General features: G+C 44.4%; 1 protein-coding gene across 1 annotated transcript in view; it reads left to right on the top strand.

Annotated features, from left to right (window-relative positions):
- Positions 1–19,005, top strand: part of mapk8ip1b (mitogen-activated protein kinase 8 interacting protein 1b) — a gene marked incomplete at its 3' end in the record, with an annotated part of 59,830 nt that overhangs the window by 39,119 nt on the left and 1,706 nt on the right. Inside the window, exons 4-10 of the mRNA XM_080729592.1 lie at positions 3,611–3,692; positions 5,708–6,002; positions 6,413–7,407; positions 11,464–11,539; positions 14,488–14,660; positions 16,297–16,400; positions 17,632–17,748. Of these exons, the coding sequence (XP_080585718.1) occupies positions 3,611–3,692; positions 5,708–6,002; positions 6,413–7,407; positions 11,464–11,539; positions 14,488–14,660; positions 16,297–16,400; positions 17,632–17,748 (1,842 nt within the window). The remainder of the gene's footprint in view (positions 1–3,610; positions 3,693–5,707; positions 6,003–6,412; positions 7,408–11,463; positions 11,540–14,487; positions 14,661–16,296; positions 16,401–17,631; positions 17,749–19,005) is intronic.

The following is a 19,005-nucleotide window of genomic DNA, read 5'->3' as shown; positions in this document are numbered from 1 at the left end:
CATGTGGATTCCAATGCATTTGTTACATTGTCACTTGATAGTCCTGTTTATAGATGTGCACAAGAGTGTTACAAAACCCAGCTATATGTGGTGCAGCACGCTGGTGGCTATTGTCACCAACCCCTGGGTCTCCTTTCTCTAACGGGTCAAATCCAGAGTGTCAAGTTAACGCTGAACGTGTCAAAAGGTGTGTCAGTATATATTTTGTGATTCTCATTTGTGTGCTGGTAAATACTGTGGTTGTGATATGTGCAGCGGTATACGTATGTACTGTAGTAATGTACACAATCACATTCTTTTGTGCTGAAGCCATTTTCAGAAACTCTGGGACTGCTAATGGCCTGGAGATGCCCACCATTTAAATAAAATGAAATATTGACTTTAGGAAGGTGCATGGGAGAGGGGGAGAGAGAGAGAGAGAGAGAGAGAGAGAGAGAGAGAGAGAGAGAGAGAGAGAGAGAGAGAGAGAGAGAGAGAGAGAGAGAGAGAGAGAGAGAGAGAGAGAGAGAGAGAGAGCTAGTGGGCTGCCAACTGGCTGTTTCCAGGTCAGTGCATTAGTTGGCAGGGAAAGACATCACATATCTTTATTCAAGACTAGCTCAGAGCTTTGTTGTTGGATGCCACAGTAGGAACACTGTGTAAAACCACCCCATACCTAGAGTAGTTTACAAATCATCCCATTGAATATTTTGTCCCCAGGGGGCTCGTTTTGATTAAGTATGATTTAATAAAGAAATGCAAATCAGTCTAAACTGTATAGGTGGAGACATAAAACTGAAACCTATGATTAGAATAGGCCACACTGCAAAAACTGAGAGCTGAATTAAATATTATTGTAATTAACCATGCAAATAACCTGCAGTGTTCGCATTTGTTGATGTTAAAGTGGGGAGGAAATCCTAAGATTATTTATGATTCAGGAACGTTGAAAATCTGTCAGATTTGACCGCAACACTACAGGAGTTAAACTATTCAACTTACTGGAACAGAGCCTCCCTTGTTGTTAATGATGGTGATGCAGGTGGACCATTCCCTAGCTGTTGTATCTGGTTGATCCATACTGTAGCTCCATACATTTTTGGACACTGCTCCTACAGATTTGGGCCTAAAATCACTGCAAAGCGGTACACAGTATCTCTAAAGTCATGTCATCAACATGGATCTGTCCCATTTCCCATATTCCCTCCTGATTGGCTACGATTGCCTTCTAAACTTTGTGTATGCGACGTGACAGTTGCTTATCTCCTGATTATGGAGTCTTACTGGTTTTTATATTATTTCATTTTGTATATATATTTTTCCATCAATGTTTTGATAAAGGTTTACTAATAGTAGTAGTAATAGTAGTAGTATGGGTAACTGGTCCGATATACATCACTGGCCAGGTGGCCATGAATTGGCGCGACCTCACCCTTTTGGGCGAGGTCGCATGTCACACTAAGAGGCGTCTTACTAGTATCAGTGTATTTCAATTGGGCCTATTTGAGTCAGAGGCTTTAGCTTTCAGGAAGAAACCAAAAATACACAGGGAAGACACATTTGTCTATTAGAGTACTGTTAACTACATAGACACCCACAAAACAGAAAAGTACAAAACTATGGCGCCACCTCTTTAACGACGGTAACAAACCCTTTATCTTTTGGAGCATGAGCCAGTGTTCACGCACTCTATTCTATTCTTTCATTGTTGATTGCTTCTGCCCTGCACCTGGCATTTAAAGCCATTAAGACCAGGAACGCAAATCTGTGTCACTTTAGATTTTCCCTGGAACAAAATATTTAGAGATGGGGATCGGCGGTCAAATTTCTGGGGGTCCTTGACATTAAAAGGTTTGAGCACCACTGATCATATAGAAACATACGTTTTTTTCCAGAAAACCATTAGGATTTCGGTATTTTTTAGGCCTTAATGGGTTTATTTTGGGATGTGTGCGAACATGCTCTTCTATTTGTTGACTATCATTCTGCACCTCTGCTTGGCCCACCTGCTGCATCATGTGCGTTGCCGTGGCAACAGAAGGTCTGGCAGCAGCAGCAGCAGCAGTGAGTCAGCGGAAGGAAGGGAGGGACAGGGTGGGCTGCTGTACCAGGGAGAGGACAGGGTATTATATGAAGGAGAGGACAGGGTCTTATATGAAGGAATGGACAGGGTCTTATATGAAGGAGAGGACAGGGTCTTATATGAAGGAGAGGACAGGGTCTTATATGAAGGAGAGGACAGGGTCTTATGTGAAGGAGAGGACAGGGTCTTATATGAAGGAGAGGACAGGGTCTTATATGAAGGAATGGACAGGGTCTTATATGAAGGAGAGGACAAGGACAGGGTCTTATATGAAGGAGAGGACAGGGTATTATATGAAGGAGAGGACAGGGTCTTATATGAAGGAATGGACAGGGTCTTATATGAAGGAGAGGACAGGGTCTTATATGAAGGAGAGGACAGGGTCTTATGTGAAGGAGAGGACAGGGTCTTCTATGTCTTATGTGAAACATCTCTTTCTCTTGTCTAGGGCTACGATTATGACATTTTACATGACGATTAATTGTCACTAAAATAATTGCGTTTTTGTCATTGGCAATTACATTTCTGTTTAAGCTTTGAAGTTTCACATGGCAGATATGACACATAACCCTAAATATAAAATAAGTTACTGACATTAATTTTGACAACTTTGTACTTGGAAATAGCCGATCTACAAGCTCACAGCGCGTTGCATCGCGACATGCTGTGAGCTTGTAGATCTGCTATTTCCTCTATTTTTGAAAATGGTTGAAAATATATGATAATATTTCGTCATGGAAACCATTATGACAAAATAATTGCGATTATTTAAAATAACTGTGATTAGATGATTATGTAATAATTGTGACAGGCCTACTCTCCTCTGTTTGTGTCGGTCTCTCTCACATTGAGTGTTTTCCTCATCTTTCTATCCTGGAGGGGACACTTGATCCTCATAATCATCGAAGAGCATGGTCCGGAACACGCACACACGCATGCTCGCACACGCATGCACGCACGCACGCATGCAAACAAACAAACAAACAAACAAACAAACAGATTTGGCTGAGGTGATTTTGAAGTGGTTTCTGGAAGTGGTCTGCCCCCCCCATCAATCAAACACCCTACAATGCCTACCAACAATTTCCTGTGTGCGTCTGTGTGTGCCTGCGTGCGCGTGTGCCTGTGTGCGTGCGTGTACGGGTGCCCAGTAGCTTGGGAAGAGGCCCAGTTCCCTTTAAATGCACACCACGAAACACGGACAAAAGAATCCCTGGTCATTCAGCTGAATAAAAGCTTTGTTTTGTTCTGTGTGTGTGTGTGTGTGTGTGTGTGTGTGTGTGTGCGTGTGTGTGTGTGTGTGTGTGTGTGTGTGTGTGTGTGTGTGTGTGTGTGTGTGTGTGTGTGTGTGTGTGTGGACTGACAGAGAGAGAGAGAGAGAGAGTCAGTGGAGGGGATCTGTGTGTGTACATTGAGTTTCAATCCTCCCAAAAGGCCAAACTTCTTTCACCCATCGTTTTTCTCTCTGGCTTCATCTCCATTTCACCATATTCCTAACACAGTTTTTCATCTCTCCTCTTTCTCTTTCTTTTTTTCGCCAATCCCCAGGACACTTTAAATAACAACTCCTTTGGAAAGAAATACAGTTGGCAGGAAAAGGTTTCGCGGTCGTCCTCCCCGCTCAAAACAGGTGAGCTCTTCCTCCCACCATTTGTAGTGTGAACAGGCTGCTGGGTCATACCACTAGTCCGCTGCCTTTAGGGGTGTTGCAGAATTAGCAGGTTTGTGTAAGGATTTTACAACTTGAACTGAGACTACTGCTTCCTCTGGAGTCATTCACTATTTATGACAGCAAATGGATATCTACGATTACTCTCAGGGACTGTTTCAATGCTTTGGTATACAGTACAATGCAGTGGTGTAAAGTAACTAAGTACATTTACTTAAGTACTGTACTTCAGCACATTAATAATAATAATAGTTACCTACTTCATCCCGAGGGGGAAATTAAGTATTTTCAGCCCAACCCAGCTGATGCGCTGCCCACAAGGAGCGCGTGATCAATTAGGGGTTAAGAGTCTTGCTCAGGGACACACATCAACATTTCTATCCTGGCCTGGAATCAATCAAACCAGGGAGAACCAGGGGCTCTGATTCCCCAGGCAGGCTCCCTAACCGAGGTATTTGTACTTTACTTGAGTATTTCCAGTTTCCAATCCTTTTACTTATATTCCATTACATCTCAGAGGCAAATATTGTATTTTTACTCCACTACAATTATTTGAAAACCTTGGTTACTAGTTACTTTGCAGATATCAATTATAATATTATAAAACATACATGAACCACTTTAGCCCTATTTCATACCGTGGCTATTTGAAAATAGCAGATCTACAAACTCACAACCCGCCACGATGCGACACGTTGTGAGCTTGTAGATCTGCTATTTTCAAACATTTTGTACTTTTACTTTTGGTATTTTAAGTAAATTTTGATGCCAATACTTTCATACTCAAGTACTCAAGTACTTTTTGAATTCCAGACTTTTACTTAGTAGTATTTGTTGCAGTATTGATACTTTTACTTAAGTATGTGAGTACTTTTCCCACCACTGGCACAATGCTATGCTAAGAGACGCTACAGCAGCCAAAGCTGGGGTGCCTGAGGTAGGTGGCCAGTTGAGGCTTAGCCAGCCCACCGAGCTGTCACAATTCACTGCCACAGCTCTTTTCAACAGCCACCTCACAAAGACTGTCTCGACAAACCAGGCTGACAGCCATTTCACATGGCTATAAAAGACTATACAAAATAAACGTATACATACGTATATGTTTAAGAGATAAGATAAGTAATATCGATGACCAGAAACAGAAAACAGAAATAGAAAAGTAGGATTTATAGATCAACGAAACAACAAAGGAAAATGTGTGATATAATAGTAAGATACAGGTACAGTATCTTTATGTAGTATGAACTGTACAATATAGGCCTTTACAGTATTTTTAGCTGTACAGTATATAGCATTATGAATTATGAATTATGTATACATAATATCTTTATTGAATGTGTATTGAATATGCTGTGCACAGGTGTGTACACATATGTGTGGCAGATAAAAGATGAATTTAATTTAATTTAATGTAATAATTAACAAGGGTAAAACCACTTTGATATAGCTATTGAAGTTATCTATGGGTCTACTCTATGGTCTAAGACTGGGTTATGACAATACAACAATTATTTTCCTCGCTGTCCACTGAGTGTGATGACTAATGGAGATTTATCTGCATAATCCCTATGTTCATTCATTATCTAACCACTGATCTCTCTTCTCCTATTTCCATCTGTCTCTTTGTGTTCCTGGTATACGGTGTGTGTGTGTGTGTGTGTGTGTGTGTTGTATGTTTGTCCGTATGTGGATGTGTCCCGCATGGTTTTCATTTGCTGTTAAAATGTCGTTGTTTTGCTAATCTTTGCGCCGCACATCTGCGACCATGCCTGTCTTCATATATGTCTCTCCATGTCTGTTTGCTTGTCATCTCTAAATGTCTGCGTGTGGCTTTGTTTATCGCTGCATGCATGCTTGCTCTGCATTTGCATCTGCCTGTCATTCGCCTGTGTGTGCTGCTGCTGTGTGCGTGTGCGTTGTTTGCATGTGGTGGGAACGCCCGTCCCTCTGTTGTGTGTCTCCACCTCCCCTGGCAGGCGAGCTGACCCCTCCCCACGAGCACAGCTGCCTGAGCGACGAGGACAAGGCGCACGGCGGGAGCGGCGCGCAGACCAAAGACCGCGGCACGTCCACGGACGCCCCCTGCCGACACGGTGCGCACGCCTCCGGACGCAGCACGCACTGCAGTGCCTCCGGGACTCGCTCCAAAGTCCAAGAGACCAGGCCCCCTGCCCCGCCGCCACCCCCCCAGAACTACACCCCGGCCCCCCTGCTGCACCCCGCGGGGAAGGCGGCGGACCCTGCCGGGGGCGGCGCTAGTGGGCACCACAGGTAGGGGAATATCGTTGAGACGATACAATGTCTCCACGATACAATGTCTCCACGATATGCCTTTTCAGAGATATCGTATATATTGTGATACAATGAGGGAGCCTTATTCAAAATCCTGTTGAATTGTTAATACAGAGATTCATTGCACAAATGAAACCAAACGGACTCGGCTCAATAATTAAAGCAGGATCGATAATGACCATACGTACCTGAAAGCTATACTGTAGATGGCATTTTTTAGGTTTTTATTTAAAGCTTTTTTACTGACTAGGTGCTCGGTCTACCTACGTTATGTTGATGTATTACTTTGCTTATTGTAAGTCGCTCTGGATTAAGAGCTTCTGCTAAATGCCTTAATTGTAAATTGTAAATTGTCAATAAAAATGAACAGACTCCATCCCTAACCACAGGGAGAGGATCCGCTACCACACGGACGTGCGCATCGAGCCCACCGAGGAGATCTACCTGACGCCCGTGCTGCGCTCTGCTGACCCACTGGAGGAGTCAGCGCCGTGTAGCGAGCAGCAGCGGGACCGCCCCTTCCTCTCCCAGCAGGCGGAGCAGGGACAGCGCATGTCTGTCAGCTCGGACACGGAGGGCCCGCCGCCCTACCAGCCCCCCCTGCCCGACCGGACGACAAACCCCTCCATGATCCACGAGGACGAGGAGGACACGGTCTATGTGCCGCCTCCTTCTTACGCCTCCTGCGTGGAGGCGCTCATCACCCCGCCGCTTGGCATGATGACGCCCTCAGCGCCCCCGGCCCCTTCCTCCTCCCTGGCCCTGGACCTCAGCCTGAGGACCACCACGGGAGGAGGGATGGGGATGGGGGCCGGGGCCGTACTACGGGCGGGCACCGGGGTGGAGTACGTGGACGCCAGCGATGACGCCTACGGGCTGGAGGACGAGGACGTGGACACTAGGGTCATCATCATGGACGAGATTATGGCGACGAGGAGGGAATGCGGAGGAGGAGGAGGGAAGGGAGACAGCGCCGCCCCGACGTCGCGGACTTCCCTGAGCTCGGAGGCCAGCGCCTGCGGGCTCTCGTATGACTCGGTCAAGTACACACTGGTGGTGGACGAGCACTCGCAGCTGGAGCTGGTCAGCCTGCGGCAGTGCTACCGAGGTGGCGGCTACAGTGACGACAGCGACTCGGCCACCGTCTACGACAACTGTGTGACGTCGCCCTACGGAGGTGGAGGGGAGGGGTACGAGGAGGAGGAAGGGGAGGAGGAGGAGGAGGAGGAGGAGGAGGAGGAAGAGGAGGACGGAGGGAGGTCGGGCAGCGTGCAGCGCGAGGCCACAGCCTGCCTGGACGACTCGGAGGACTCCACACCGGAGGCCGACCTGAGCTTCTCCAAGAAGTTCCTCAACGTCTTCATGAACGGATCGCGATCCTCCAGTAAGTCAACTAGACCAGTGTTTCTCAATCTTTCAAATTTCAAGGTCTTACCTTAACTCTGAAAGTGTACAAATGGAACCAAATGAACCCTAGCTGGTTCATTTGGATCCATTTGCACACTGTAAATTAAAGTTACAGACTTGTGTCTATTTAGACCCCCATAAATGTGAGTCCCTGAAATCCACTTTGAGAACTTTACTGCTTGCACTGATGACAGGCTGAGCGCTGTGTGGATTATCAGGCTGGAGGAAGTCCTTATATGGAGAGAGAGAGAGAGAGAGAGAGAGAGAGAGAGAGAGAGAGAGAAAGAAACTGAGTGAGGGAGAGGAGGATGAGGAATGAAACACTATGATCCAATCATCACTCAATCAGCAGGAAGATAGATAGATAGATAGATAGATAGATAGATAGATAGATAGATAGATAGATAGATAGATAGATAGATAGATAGATAGATAGATAGATAGATAGATAAATAGATAGATAGATAGATAGAAAGATAGAAAGATAGACAGTGGAAGCTATATGGTATATGGTATGTAAAGTGTGTATATGGATGATATATATAAAGTAACCATAAAGTACCATATATGGTACTTTAGTGCACATCGTGACTATTAATTGAAGCCGAGGCCGAATTGGACCAAATCGCATGGATGAGCCCTGACAGCACATGGTTGGTTCTACAGACTCCAAATTTCACACGCAGATAGCTCAGACCTTTGCCTACGTTCTTAGCTAGGCCTCGACCCGACCCGATCTGCGGTTTTTCGGATCCGGCACAAAAGGTTTGGAATCTCCGTATGCGGAGATGACTGACATCGGGCTGTTCCGGAGCAAGCGCTGTCTCATTGTGACATCACTTCATAAAAGGCTCTGACATCACATACGCTAGATGACTCAACAAAAAATCTCTCGGAGTGTGGCATAAACTAAAGTCTTTCTTTCTCACTTCGAGGTGAGCAAAGTTCAGGGTGCTCTTCAGAGCGGTTGGGTTCAGGGGAATTAGCGGGCTGTGCCTTTAAGAGAACCAGGTGAATAATGTGGATAAGCCCGGGCAGTTCCCTCTCACGCTAAACTTAAATAATAAAGGGGAATAAGGAGCCCAGGGGCTAGGGAACTCCGGGGCGCTCTGTAACTAAGTAAAGTAAGGGGTGAGCTACGAAGGCTCTCACTTGCTCTCACGTCATACGGGCAGTTGACAGGTTGCGTATGGTTACGTATTGAATGTTGAAACCCATATATGGAGACACCCGACACATCTCATTAAGTCTTCGGAATCTCCTTATGCAGAGCTGATTGTTGACATCAGGCTGTTCCGGAGGAAATCGGCGCAAGCGCTGACTCATTGTGACATCACTTCATAAAAGGCTCTGACATCACGTACACCACATGAGTCAATGGGCATAAATGGACACAGGCAAACAGATGGTCAAAACGGGTCCTCTGACAACAGGTATAATGGGGTTTGCATTAAAGGGGGAACCGGCACTGTCTGCAACACAGTCGGAGGAACAGACAGATACAGAGATCTCCATAATGGGCATAAAGGGACACAGACAACAGATACAGAGATCTCCATATGGGCATAACATGGATGCAGACAGACATATACAGATATCTCCATATATGAGTATAAATGGACACAGGCAAACAGATGGTCAATACGGGTCCTACAGATAACTCCATATATGGGCATAAATGGACACAGGCAAACAGATGGTCAAAACAGGAACTACAGATATCTCCATATATGGGCATAAAATGGATGTAGACAGACAGATATCTCCATATATGGGCATAAATGGACACACGCAAACAGATGGTCAAAATGGATCCTATGACAACAGGTATAATGGGGTTTGCATTAAAGGGCGGGGCATTCATTCCCTATTTACATTGTTCCCGAGTTGGCCAAGGCGCCGACTAGACGCTCGGCCGCCCATCTCCATATATGGGCATAAAATGGACGTGGACAGACAGATATCTCCATATATGGGCATAAATGGACACACGCAAACAGATGGTCAAAACGGATCCTATGACAACAGGTATAATGGGGTTCGCATTAAAGGGCGGGGCATTCATTCCCTATTTACACTAGACGCTCGGCCGCCCATCTCCATAAATGGGCATAAAATGGACGTAGAAAGGTTTGGAATCTCTGTATGCGGAGATGACTGACATCGGGCTGTTCCGGAGCAAGCGCTGACTCATTGTGACATCACTTCATAAAAGGCTCTGACATCACATACGCTAGATGACTCAACAAAAAATCTCTCGGAGTGTGGCATAAACTAAAGTCTTTCTTTCTCACTTCGAGGTGAGCAAAGTTCAGGGTGCTCTTCAGAGCGGTTGGGTTCAGGGGAATTAGCGGGCTGTGCCTTTAAGAGAACCAGGTGAATAATGTGGATAAGCCCGGGCAGTTCCCTCTCACGCTAAACTTAAATAATAAAGGGGAATAAGGAGCCCAGGGGCTAGGGAACTCCGGGGCGCTCTGTAACTAAGTAAAGTAAGGGGTGAGCTACGAAGGCTCTCACTTGCTCTCACGTCATACGGGCAGTTGACAGGTTGCGTATGGTTACGTATTGAATGTTGAAACCCATATATGGAGACACCCGACACATCTCATTAAGTCTTCGGAATCTCCTTATGCAGAGCTGATTGTTGACATCAGGCTGTTCCGGAGGAAATCGCTGACTCATTGTGACATCACTTCATAAAAGGCTCTGACATCACGTACACCACATGAGTCAATGGGCATAAATGGACACAGGCAAACAGATGGTCAAAACGGGTCCTATGACAACAGGTATAATGGGGTTTGCATTAAAGGGGGAACCGGCACTGTCTGCAACACAGTCGGAGGCACAGACAGATACAGAGATCTCCATAATGGGCATAAAGGGACACAGACAACAGATACAGAGATCTCCATATGGGCATAACATGGATGCAGACAGACAGATACAGATATCTCCATATATGAGTATAAATGGACACAGGCAAACAGATGGTCAATACGGGTCCTACAGATAACTCCATATATGGGCATAAATGGACACAGGCAAACAGATGGTCAAAACAGGAACTACAGAGATCTCCATATATGGGCATAAAATGGACGTAGACAGACAGATATCTCCATATATGGGCATAAATGGACACACGCAAACAGATGGTCAAAATGGATCCGAAGGGCGGCCGAGCTTCTAGTCCCAGTAATTAACAGGCATTAATCCAAGAAAGGAACGTATGGCTAGAGGCAAAGCTTTGAGAGTGCCAAAAAAGAGGCATAGACTGAAAGAAATGGAAGAGAGGGGGTGAGACTGAGACAGATTGTAGTTTCCTCTAACAGTCCTTGTTATCTTGGATGTGCTCCATGTTTTTAAGAGGCTGTTGGAAAGCAGCGATCACACAGTCATTAGAATTACCCAGGCGATGCATCAGATGGCCAGAGCGTCCTGGGGGACCATAGGTAGAAAATGCACAATGCTCACCAGTTTCATGCCTTATTAAAGCTGATTAATAGACTGAAATCTACTGCATTGAGTTGAAGGTAATTTGTTGAGTTTAATGTTGCGCTGTGAAAGGCTTTGTTGAGTTCTCAATGGGTTAATCTTCCCTACTAGCATGCTAGACCAGTGGTTCTCAACCTGTGGGTCGGGGCCCCCAGAGGGGTCCCCAAATTATTTTGGGCGGTCCCCAGATTTTTTGCTAAATGTTAACATTGTTTTCTCACTCAACAGTAAACAGACCAACCTACAATATAAGTGTATACATGGTATCTGCACATTTTGGGAAAATAGCAGATCTACATGCTCACATGTGAGCATGTAGATCGGCTATTTTCGAGTCAAACTAAATGTAATGCCAACTCCTACAATTCCAAGTGCTTGTCAGGGTGGGGGGGTCCCCAGTTCAAATATGATTATTTGGGGGTCACAGCCTGAAAAGATTGAGAACCACTGTGCTAGACAGTGCTTGAACAGTTGTTCAAAATAATGACTCTTGATTTATTTATAATTCCTCCTTTTTTCCTTGATCGTTTTACAGGTGCAGAGTCTTTTGGTCTGTTTTCTTGTCTTGTCAACGGAGAAGAGAGAGACCAAACCCACAGAGCTGTCTACAGGTGAGATACTGTAGAAGAACTACCCCTGCACAGTAAAATCAGCAATCAAATCCACTCTCACCTTTAAATTAACACTCTGGATTTTACTGTGTGCAACACCATCACCGTCATCAGTTTGTTGGACCCAAAGAGAGTGCTCTAAAATGTTCATATTGTTTGCATAAAATGGGTGAAAACATGTCTGTAAATCATGTTTTTTCATTCACTCATCTTTTATATGTTATATGAGATACTTCAATGGTTTCCAGTGGAAATAAGCTTAGTCTTTTCATGGATCTCCTTTTAGTAGACCTTGTACCAGTGAACTGTACCGTCATGAAACTGTACCTTTTCCTATGCAAACTTCTAATAAAGTCTTCAATCAATCAATCTGGTTTAAAACTGACAAAGCCCAGGAAGTGTCAGCAAAAGCTGCTGACTTCCCTGGTTCTTCTAAGACAAAAGTTAGCAGTCAACTGCTTATTGGACAATCTTTATTTTGCAATCTGATTTAATCTTATCTTTCAAAAAATAATCTGCAATAATGTTTAGTTTGTGTCTTTATTATACATACAAAGATGTACTTTTACAGTTTGATCCAATTGAAAACACCTTTGTTACCCTCAGTGTAATTCCATCCAATTACATTTCTCCAAGAATTTGGCCAATTAATTTGGCACAATTTGGCCATTGTGGACAACGTGGCAAAACTCTGACCTCCTCCTGTGGCTGACATGTTTCTTTTGTGGTCTTGTTCTTTCCAAGTCAACAGAAGGAGCGCATTAAGACTCATTATGACAAAATGCACCACTGAGCGGCACAGGAGCTCATCCCAGCCTGCAGCCATTAAACTCTTAAATGCTTGGTGGTGATTTAAGATTCAAGATTCAAGATGTTTATTGTCACAAGGATGTACAAGCACATGCACTGTGAAAAACTTAGGTTGGGGGTCCATAATAAAATATAAGAATAAAGAATAAAAACAGTAAATGAATAACAATACTAAACTTATCTCAAAGTTAAAAACTCTTTAAAAGAACCAAGGTCAGCATACAAGGCCGTAACCACAGAAAAGGTTTATTGCATAGACCTATTTAGCAGTCTTACAGCCTGGGGTTGGAAACTGTTCTTCAGTCTACTTGTGCTTGCTTTGATGCTCCGCTACCTCTTCCCTGAAGGCAACATTACGAACATAACCGTCTGTTATGGGGGTGTGTGGGGTCCTTGATGACCCCCAGGGACTTCCTGAGGCAGTGCTGGGTGTACAGCTCCTCCAAACTGGGCAGCCGACATCCAGTGATGCGCTTGGCAGTGCGCACCACACAGTGTCTTATGGAAAAGAGAAATTGATGTTTCCACAGAAGGGTGAAGGATTGACAAAATGTATTAAGAGATGGTCATCACAGCAGGAGCATGAAAGCAGTGAGAGGGAGGCCTCCTGGCCTGGGCTCCACAACCCCTCTAGAGCAGGGGTCTTCAACGACCCCTTAGTTGAGAGAGAGATGAAGCAGGGACCCGCACATGATTCATTCATGATTCCATATAGTTTCATCGTTTGACAGCACAATCATCAGTGTATTTTGGATTCATGTCAATTTGTGTTTTCAGATATTTAAACACTTGAACCGTCAATACTTAATAATCCTGACCTTTCACTCTGTAATTAGTCTGTTCTTTTTCCCCTTTACACCAAACCTCTTTGCCGAAAATAGCCGATCTACAAGCTCCGCGAGGCGTTGTGTAGATCTGCTATTTTTGTCTTAAAGGGGCACTCCACCACTTTTCAACCTATGTTCATATAATTGGTCCTCACTCAAAAATAGCTTTTTTTTTTGTTTTGTTTTTCTCAGAGGAGGGCTGTGGGCAGGTCAGAAACCCATCGTCTTGTGACATCATCGATTGCCAATCCAGTTTATAGAAACTGCAGCCTTTCTATTCCTGAAAAGTTGCAATTTTAAAGTGGAAGCCATTGTTCTCGCGATAATAAAAATCTAAATATTCTTTTCAAAAATATTGATTACATTTTTTTTTTTGGAAAATGATGATGTCACAAGACGATGGATTCTGAACTTCCCACAGCTCTCCTAGGAGACTTGGACTGAGTAGAAAAAAAATTGTGATATTTTATCATGAACATTAGTGAGGACCTATTATAATGAAGACAGGTTGAAAAGTGGTGAACTACTCCTTTAAGTTCTCCAAATATGGACACTATAGGGTTCAAGCGGTTCATATAAAAATAGGAGAAAAAAGGTTTCTATCACACAACAATTTGGAGGACCCCCTGTAGTAACTATGAGGACCCCCTAGGGGTCCCGGACCCCCTGTTGAAGACCCCTGCTCTAGACCCAGCAGGCCTAAAGCACCCCTGGGCCCAAGCTCCCTGAGGTGTCACGTTAGACACCTTTCTATGCCCAGAGAAGTCCTCTGTAAATGGTGTGGACTGAGAGACATTACAACAACAAAGATAGTCCGACAGGTCAAGAATACAGAATCAGATGTCACCAGATCTCAACAACATGACAACGGGAGAGAATAGTGAAGTGGGAAATAGCCCTTGGAACAGCTGTTGACAACAACAGGAGTCTGCTGTGACAAGACCCCCTGTTGAGGAGTTAAAACCCTTTACAGTCCAACATAAATACAAACATAAATTAAACAGATAAAGTGCATTTTGGCATTCTATAAATGATATATACTGTTAACAAGGTATTGATTCATTGACTTGATGTGCAATATAGGCTTGCAGACGTGCAATATTTGAACTTTTCTGGATGAGAGCAGGTTGGTGCCTTGCATGGTTTCCTCTGCCATCGGTGTATGAATGTGTGTGTGAATGGGTGAATGTAAGGCACAATCTATGTAAAGCGCCTTGGATAAAGGCGCTATATAAAGTTACCACTTATTTTACCATTTACAAGGTTTCTGCCTGACAGTGACGATACGCTTTTCGTATGCATATTTGGCAGGTTTGTTCCGCGACACGATGACGAGTTAGAGCTGGAGGTGGATGATCCTCTGCTGGTGGAGGTCCAGGCAGAGGACTTCTGGTACGAGGGCTACAACATGCGCACGGGAGCCCGCGGCATCTTCCCTGCATACTACGCCATGGAGGTGAACAAGGACTCTGAGAACTACAACGGTACGTTACCACTCAGGGGTGTCGCACCAAATTCTGGGCCCTGGGTACAAGGATTCACTGAGGGCCCCCAGTCAGAGTATTTTGTGCTTTAACTATTGAAAAATAGAAGATCTACAAGCTCACAGAGCTTGTACATCTGCTATTTTTGGAGCTGTGTGGAGCTCCCTATACGTGGCCGTGTGTGTGGGTCTGTCTGTCTGTCTGTTTGTCTGTTTGTCTGTCTGTCTGTCTCCGGGTATGTAGCCTGCAGTAACCTTTTCTGGCCACACATGTTAAGGGAGGGGCGCTGTTGCACACACACACACACACACACACACACACACACACACACACACACACAGCTCCACTTCGAACAGAGGTTCGATTTTTTTAAATGTGTGAAAAAGTTTTTTTTTTAAACCTATGTTTCTATGTCAGTGGTGCTCAAACTTTTTCATGTGTAGGACCCCCAAAATGATATGTATTTGGCCACAGACCCCCATCTCAAAATATTTAGTTCCAGGGACCTCCCCCCTCCAGAAGCAAAATTCGAGTTACAAATGTTCGCTTAAAAAATACCCAAAGATTTGCGCACATTTTCACGACTTTTAAAAAATAGCAGATCTACAAGCTCGCAGCGCGGCACTCGGTGCAGTGCTGTGAGCTTGTAGATCTGCTATTTTTCAATAGCTTAAGTATAAAATAATTAAGGCCCCTCCACCTTGGGCTCTAGTTACTCACTTGGGCTCTAGTTTCCCCCCCTTGTGACCCCCCTGTAACCACTGACAGACATACAGTTTAATTTCCTGAAGAGTGTATCTATCTATGGCAGTGTTTCTCAACCCCTGCCCCACCCCCGACAACAAACGTGGGCTCATGATCATCGTCCGCCACCACGGCACACCAATCGCCACCAAGTCCATTCAGTGACCCTCGCCCATAGTAATGCAACTTGTACTACAACTACAAGATGAATAAAGCACCCCAGCGTCCTGCTTCAATGACACATATTTTTTAACTCATTTGCTGCCATTTAACAATACCTTCGTACTCTCATATGCCCCTGTCTCCATAGACTTCCATGTAATTCATAGTGCACGGATCATGCACACCCATGCCTAGATAATGCACCACGTGTGTCCACATTGCTCACAGCTTTCAAACAAAAAAATCCGAATGGAAATCCGTCATTCATGAGATAGCAGCCATTATGTTTTCCTAAAATGTAAACAAAGATGGCTGCCATGTTTGAAAGATGGGGTTGCTATGGGGGTTAAACATGCAATTTCGCGATTGCTATCATGCCTACTACATTTTTTGGGGTCAAAAACTTTTTTTTGAAAACGATTTTTTTTTTTTTTTTCTTTTTTTTTCAAAAACAGGAAATTTCCGGGTTCTACGGGCATGGCAGGGCGGTACAACGGGATTTTTTTCAGGATTTTCGGCCATAGCAGCAAATGAGTTAATAAAGGACGCTTTAAACCAACCTTAAAATCGACCTCATCAGGTCTTAATTGGTCACTTCCTCCCGATGAAACTCCTCACTGCGGCTGGAAACTTCCTGTGTATCAGAGGAGACCGTCTCAAAAGTCAAGTCTACGAGGTTATGAATTAACCGTTCCTGTATCTTTTTTGCTTATTTCTGCCCCTTTTACAGTAAAGAGCAGTGAATGGATGGATGGATACAGACTTAAATTCCTGGGTTCAGTCCAGGTGCCCTATCACAAAGGAAATGATGTTCTGTGCGCAGCTATGCAGAAGGTAATGTACGAGGCTTACACTATGTGAATGCAATTCGTGTTTGAGTGCACGCACGCACGTGCATGCGTGCCCTCATTGCGTGTGTGCGTGCTTGTTAGTATAAGTAGTATGTGTATATAAGGACTGTACAAGTCAATTTGTATGTTTCTATGTAAATAATACGAGATGAAACACATGAACACATCCAACCATCATTTTTGTCAGAGAAATACTGTAACTCACAAGGAGGATAGAAAACGAGTCAAAATATAAGAACATAGTACTTTTTTTTTTTTTTAAGATTTGTTTTTGGGCTTTTATGCCTTTATTGGATAGTACAGTAGACTGACAGGAAACGGGGGGAGAGATGGGGAGAGACATGCGGCAAAGGTCGTCCGGATCGGGAATCGAACCGGCGACGCCGCCAGGCATCAATGCCTATATGGTATGCGCTTAGACCAGTAGGCCACCGGGCGCCCCAAGAACATAGTACTTGACTACTTTATTGCTGTAGGCCTAATCCTGCACCATTTCTTTAGGCCAGGGGTGTCCAAAGGACACATTTTATACAGCCTGTGAATTCATTCCCAAGTTGTATTATGAATGGGCCGCCAGCACCGTCAAACAAGAACATTTTATAGAATAATTTGTCAGGATTCCTTGTTCCCTGTTGTCTCATTCTGAAGGGGTCAAAGAAAGGCTATTTCATTATATATTTTTACCTTGCACCTCTGGTTACATTAGGTAATGTGAATTATTTGTGTTTTGTTCAGAGCACACACCTGACAAATGACAATTGATATTAAATATTGATGGTGATAGTTAAATACAATCTTTTAATTGCGATGCATATACAGTATGTGACTTTTTTATGGTCCGACCGAAAGTACATTATGTCAGGAGATAGAGTCGGCCCTTGGGTGTTTTAATATTTTCTAATGTGGCCCCCTTTGAAAAAGGTTTGGACACCCCTGCCTAATGCCTCATTCACACTACAGATATATAGTTGAACGTTTTGCTTGGTAATTCAATGTAATCTCAATGGAAACCAGCTTTAAAGGCTGGGCATGTCGGCTGTCCTTGGAATCCAGCCTTTAAAGCTGGTTTCCATTGAGATTACATTGAATTACCAAGCAAAACGTTCAACTATATATCTGTAGTGTGAATGAGGCATTAGGCCATACAGAGGATGCTGTCACATGCAAGACTTTTTAACAGGAGATGTATTTGTCATTTATGTGACTGCCCACAGATTGCCACCAACAGGAGGATGACAGTTCAGTACAACCCACCTTCTACTTGTATTGTGGAGATCAGCGTGAAAGGCATCAAGCTGGCAGTGCAGGATGATTACTATGCCTGTGACAGGGTGAGGCCTTAAACTCCTCTCTTTGTCTTTCACATGCACATCACACGCACGCACACCACACGCACGCACATGCTCAGGGACGTGCAGAGAATGTTAGGCAAGAGGCAAGGTAGTGTGGGGATTTAAGGGGAGCAAATGCTAATTTCGTGCAATTTTGACTTAAAGCGCGAAATTTTGCACAGATGTAGCCCAGGGCTTGCTCTAATGATTTAGCTAGGGCGCCCGAGTCTGCGACCTTCGGGGTCGCCACAGCAGCCAAATCAAGTTGGGCTCCCATCGACTTTAGTGATGAAAAGTGATGAGTCATCACTGTTCAGAGTTTCGTGGGTGCTGTGGTGACCCTGAAGGTCGCTGACTCGGGCGCCCTAGCTAAATCATTAGAGCATGCCCTGAGACTGATTAGCACGAGAAAAAAAAACCCTAAGGCCTCCGACTAACATGAATACTCACCCATACGTGTATTGTTTTCTGAGGCCATTTCTAGCCCACGGAATGTTTTTTGTGCAAAACAAATGCCTGCAATGGATTCAGCATCATGACAAACCCCTAGTTAGACCCCTCAGATCCTCCTTAAATACCCAGAAAAAAAAACTTTTTCTGGGTATTTTCCTCCTGTATAGAAAGTCAATGGGAGCCCAACTTGATTTGGCCGCTGTGGCGACCCCGAAGGTCGCAGACTCGGGCGCCCTAGCTAAATCATTAGAGCAAGCCCTGGGCTACATCTGTGCAAAATTTCGCGCTTTAAGTCAAAATTGCACGAAATTAGCATTTGCTCCCCTTAAATCCCCACACTAAGGGGCTAAAATGTCTAAAAGGGCCTTTGGGTGAAAATAAAAAAAAATAGACGACCTTCAAGCTCACGTGTTGTGAGCTTGTAGGTCGGCTATTTTTGCGTGATACCACACTGAACTAAGCATTATCAAGTCACTACTGGTAACAGCATAGATTTTAGGTATGTCATGGAAAGGAGGCATTTGCTTTTCTTTCACCATTGTAAAAACTGGATTCATGGCCTGGAGAGGGCACTTTTTACAGGCTCAAGCCCCCTTTTATGTCTATGTGTGCCTGTGCATGTGCCTGCATGTGCACACGCAGCACCACACAATGCAAGCACACTTCAATGAAGTCAACTTCAGCTGGAGGCCATTGCCCTCCTGTGGCCATTTTGGGGTAGTGCAAGAAAGGTTGCTAAAAACCTGGAGTATTTTTGACAAGATGAACTGTTTTGAGTTTCATGTCCGACTGTACTCTGTTTGA

Source organism: Nannobrachium achirus (genome assembly GCF_963921795.1).
Source record: "Nannobrachium achirus genome assembly, chromosome: 7".
Lineage (NCBI taxonomy): Eukaryota > Metazoa > Chordata > Actinopteri > Myctophiformes > Myctophidae > Nannobrachium > Nannobrachium achirus.
The sequence above is the reverse complement of the archived record's forward strand: the minus strand, read 5'-3'. Positions and strand labels throughout refer to the sequence as shown.